This window comes from Eurypyga helias, unplaced genomic scaffold (genome assembly GCF_000690775.1).
Source record: "Eurypyga helias isolate BGI_N326 unplaced genomic scaffold, ASM69077v1 scaffold42596, whole genome shotgun sequence".
Lineage (NCBI taxonomy): Eukaryota > Metazoa > Chordata > Aves > Eurypygiformes > Eurypygidae > Eurypyga > Eurypyga helias.
Window position 1 is genome coordinate 1 of NW_010258032.1, and position 4,485 is coordinate 4,485.

Genomic DNA, 4,485 nt, shown 5'->3' on the forward strand with positions numbered 1-4,485 from the left:
GGATCACAGGGGCGTTTATCTCGCCCGGGATCAGCCAATATTTGTGGCCACGTCAGGAGAACGAGCCCTTCCTCGCTCTCTGCTCCGGTGGAGTCCAGCTCTGCCCTCCCGCCGCCGCGCTCCGCTCTCCCGGCGCTCCCATCCCCGGGTGACTGCGGCTTATCGGGCAGTTGGAGAAACACTATTTGCTGAGACCCCCGCCCCAAAGCTGTCACCTCCCGGCACCGGGGATGACAGCCACGGCGGTTTTCCTACTCCTGAGCCTTCTGAGGATGGCGGCTCCCCAGGGAGTGTGGTGCCCGGCCTGCGGGCTGGCAGCCCTGGCCCCAACCACACAGCGGGACGTCCTCATGGCTCTGGCCAAGCAGAGCATCCTCTCCAAGCTCCACTTGCCGGACAGGCCCAACATCACCCGGCCCACGTCCAGGGGGACCCTGCTGACCGCTCTCCGCAGGATGCATGCCCAGCGCACGGATGCGGCCGGCTCCCCAGGGATGCCCCGTGACGGCAGCATCCCGCGTCCTGGGATGGGTGTGCAGGAATACGAGATCTTGAGCTTTGCCGAGTCAGGTCTGTACAGACCCCACATCCCATGGGCATGGTGGGATGGGCCCAGAGGTGGGGGGCGCAGAGGGAAGGAAGGTCTTGCCTGGGGGACGATGGTGGGAGGTTTCCTCCTGTACGCAGGCGTTTCCGAAGCGCTGCACAGGGGCATCACGCTCCTGCCAGCAGTGCCAGGCTATGCACTGGGATGGTGGGCATGCTGCTGCCGGAAGGACTGGGAACGAGAACCGTATCCAGAACATTTACATCTGTGTCCTGAGCTTACCCCAACCAGCCACCCCTCGCCAGGGGCAGGGGAAGCACTCCTGAGGCTCTGGGACCCCTCTCATCTACATATGGGGCACGGTGGGGCAATGGGGTGGGCACAGGGGCAGAGATGGACCGTGGTGTGGTAGGAATTTGTCGCCTGTTTCTGGTGAACCCTCCCTGCTCGTGCTAGAGGTGGAGGGGTTGGAATGCCACGGTTTTCAAAACACGGTTTTAAGCCTGGATTCCCCATCAGCTCCCAGAGTGGGGACTTAGGTCTCCGAAGCCCATCTGCTCCCCGCTCTCAGCCGTGTATCCACTTCCCACCCAAAGTGGTGAGCTGCCACATTTCACTCCAGAATCAGCTGCCTTCCCGGGAGGAGAGAGCTCCCCAAAACATTCTCAGGGGTCCTGACAAGTATCACTGGAAAAACAGGGTCCTGTGGTCCTGTACCCACCCCCTTCCCCCAGGCAAACACAGCCTTCCTTGGAAGAAGCCGGATCACCGCTGCACCCTGCAGAGCATCCTTCTGCGCCATCCCTTTGCCCAGCCCAAGCTTGCATTTGGTCACATCCCCTTCCAGGCCCTTGTGTGGTTTGTGTGGTTGCTGTGGGCTTGCCATGGGCTCCAGGACCTCTGGGAACAATGCTGCTCCGCAGCACATGGTGTTCCCATACATGAAGACAACGGGGAGTTGGCTCCTGGCTCCTGGAGCATCTGCTGGAATCCGAGGAGCCGGTGAGAGTCCGGGGCTGAGCCCAGTCTCGCTCTGCTGCGCTGAGCCAGGCCAGAGAGAGGGGGGTTGTGGGGCAGACCTGTGCTAAGGAGCCCAGCGCTGCTCTCACCGTCCCTGTCAGCAAGGTGGGACGTGCTGGAGCAGTGTCAGGGGATGGTTCCAGCCGAGGTAACCCCGTAGGTGCAAACCTGCCCCAAATCCAAGGCTGGGTTACACAGCCGGAGAGCCTACTCCAAAATCAGCTCCAGTGATGGGGGGGACACCTGGCCAGAGGAGGTGGAACCAAGCGGGGTGTCTGCATTCAGCACCAGCCCACGTGCTTTAGGGCGGCATAAGAAGGAGCAGCAGCAGTGCAGGGAAGTGGGGACCCTGCAATGCCTGTATGTCCTGCTCCCCCGTCCGGATATACCTCCCATTTGTTCCCACCCAGTGACCCCTGGCTGGGGAAGCCCCCCAGGCTCCCTTCACCCCCTCACTCTGCTTTCGGTTCTGTGCACAGGGTCCTCCACCCCCCGCAGCGTCCGCCTGCATTTCCGCTTCAGCCAGGAGCTGGCTGGGAGCACCGAGATCCTGCAAGCCACCCTCTACCTCTTCTGGGCAGTCCCCGGCCCCGGGACGCATCCTGTCACCGTCAGACTCTTGCACCCAAACCCAACGGGGCTGAACATGACGGTGGCCAGCGAGACACGGCTGGAGGTGCGAAGGGCCGGCTGGACCACGCTGGACGTGGGCCGAGCTGTCCAGAGCCTCTTTGGCCAAGGGAGCCAGAGGCTAACTGTGGAGCTGGAGGTGGCGGAGGACTGGGGATTTCCCCTCCTGGCTGGCCACAGTGATTCCCACTGGCCATTTGTGGCAGCCCAAGCCCGGGCCAGGACACCCCACCGGGTCCAGCGACGCGGTATCGATTGCAACGGGGACTCTCGGATGTGCTGCCGCAAGGAATTCTTCGTGGACTTCAAGGAGATTGGCTGGGAGGACTGGATCATCCAGCCGGAGGGATACCACATGAACTACTGCACGGGGCTCTGCCCCCTGCATATGGCTGGCATCCCTGGCCTCGCTGCCTCCTTCCACACGGCTGTCCTCAACCTCATCAAAGCCAACAACGCGGATGCAGCCGTGGACTCCTGCTGCGTGCCCACGCACCGTCGGCCCCTCTCTCTGCTCTACTACGATCGGGACAGCAACATTGTCAAGACCGACATCCCCGACATGATTGTCGATGCCTGCGGGTGTACCTGACCGGTTGCCTGAGGAGGGAGGAGGGCAGGACCTGTGCTGTGCGGGACCCCCCCTCCCGACCCCTCTCCGGCAGCGTGAGACCTGGCGAGCTGCTGAGAGATAGGAACCCTGCCAAGGTGTCTTCGCCTCCCGAGGTTGAAGCATTAAGGGTGATGCTGAATCTGCAAGTCCTCTCCTCCCTCACCTCCCACACGGCTCTTTTCTCCCTTCAGATCTGCCCACGGATTCCTCTCTGCCCATGAACCACAGCCCCTGCAACCAGCTCCTGATGGACTCCAGATCCTTCTACCTGCAGGACTCTGCGGAGCACAGCTCCCCAGAAGCTCGGGGCAGCCCCTCCCAGACCACGGCCGTGGGGCAGCCCTCAGTGCTGTAACACCGACGTGTGCTCTTCGGGTAATGGGTCGCAGCAGCGTCCACCTCAGGCTGCAACGCTGGGGGATGGCGAGGCCGGAGGGGAGAGGCCCATCCACAGGGTCCCACCCCTCAGCTGGACATGAGGGTGAGGGGGGTGAGGAAGGGGAAATCGATCCCAGTGGGAGGAAAGTGTCTCCCTTTCCAAGCATCCCAGCTACCTGGTGTTCAATAAAAGACTCCCAGCCGCAGTGTGTGCACATGTATGCGCACACGTATGTGTGCCCTGTCATTAGCCAGCACGTCTTCCACCTCTCCCCAGGGTGCAGGGTGGATGTGCCCTAGCACGGACAGCCCCAGGATGGCACAGAGCTGACCCTCTCTGCCGTGCACAGTCCCCTTCTGACCAACAACTTGGTTATAGAGCCCAGGCAGCCGGGCTGGGCATCCAGCCCCCGGCCACGCTGTGCCCAAAGGCTGCGATGCTGCTGGCCCCCACAGCTCTCGTGCTCTCTGCCCCTTGGCTGCCTTTCCTGGGGTGATGCGCAACCCCTGGCTTGTCTCAAGCAGATCCAGGGCATGGTATGGAGCTCCCGGATACACCGGGCTTGTGATTCCCACTGGGGAAGGCACCATTCCTTGGTTGGGCCAACTTCTCTATTCCACCAAAACCACCCGTGTTTGGCTGTTCTTGTCCCAAGTCAGGACAAACCGGAGAAAGTCTTCACCCTTTGGGAGTGGACAGAGACTGCCAGGCACGACCGCCAAAGCTACGGTGCCCAGGACACCCACCCTCACCTACACCCCCACGCCAGCTCCCTCCCCGGGGAGCAACCTCTCCGCATGTCTCTGGCCCATGGCCTGGAGCAGCTGCCCCCTTCGCTGCCCCTCACCAGCCTGGCTGGCAGCAAAGTGGGACATGTCAGTACCGTGAGAGCTGGGGGCAAAGGGCAGCTCTGACACATCAGCCCCGTTACGTAACCTCATGTCAGGGTTTCTCCACTGCTTCCCACATGTCCCCCATGTGCGAGGGCTGGGAAAGCAGGGAGAGGGTGCAGGGGGTGGAAGATGGAGGGTCACAAGGGGAGCTCCGGGAACCATCCCCTGAGGTGCATGCAGCTGGCTGGGGTGGAGATGGGTGACTGCACTCCCATGGTCCACCCTGAGAGCACTGCGGAGGCTGGAGACAGCTGAACCAGGTGGGAAGAGGATCGGCAGAGAGAGGAGGGTGGTGTCAGACCTTCTCCCCATCTGGCTTGAAGGACAGCTTTGCCTCTGTTGTCCCACTCCAGGACCAGGCCAGGGTGGTCAGAGGCATAGAATCAAGGAATGGTTTGGGCTG

The 4,485-nt window shown here is 62.3% G+C and overlaps 1 protein-coding gene across 1 annotated transcript; it reads left to right on the forward strand.

The window, feature by feature from the left end:
* The first annotated feature begins 272 nt into the window (after nt 1-272).
* INHBC (inhibin, beta C) lies at nt 273-2,789 on the forward strand. The gene is made up of 2 exons (XM_010154222.1): nt 273-570; nt 2,047-2,789. The coding sequence occupies exons 1-2, from the start codon at nt 273-275 to the stop codon at nt 2,787-2,789; spliced, it is 1,041 nt and encodes a 346-aa protein (XP_010152524.1).
* The last annotated feature ends 1,696 nt before the right edge of the window (nt 2,790-4,485 follow it).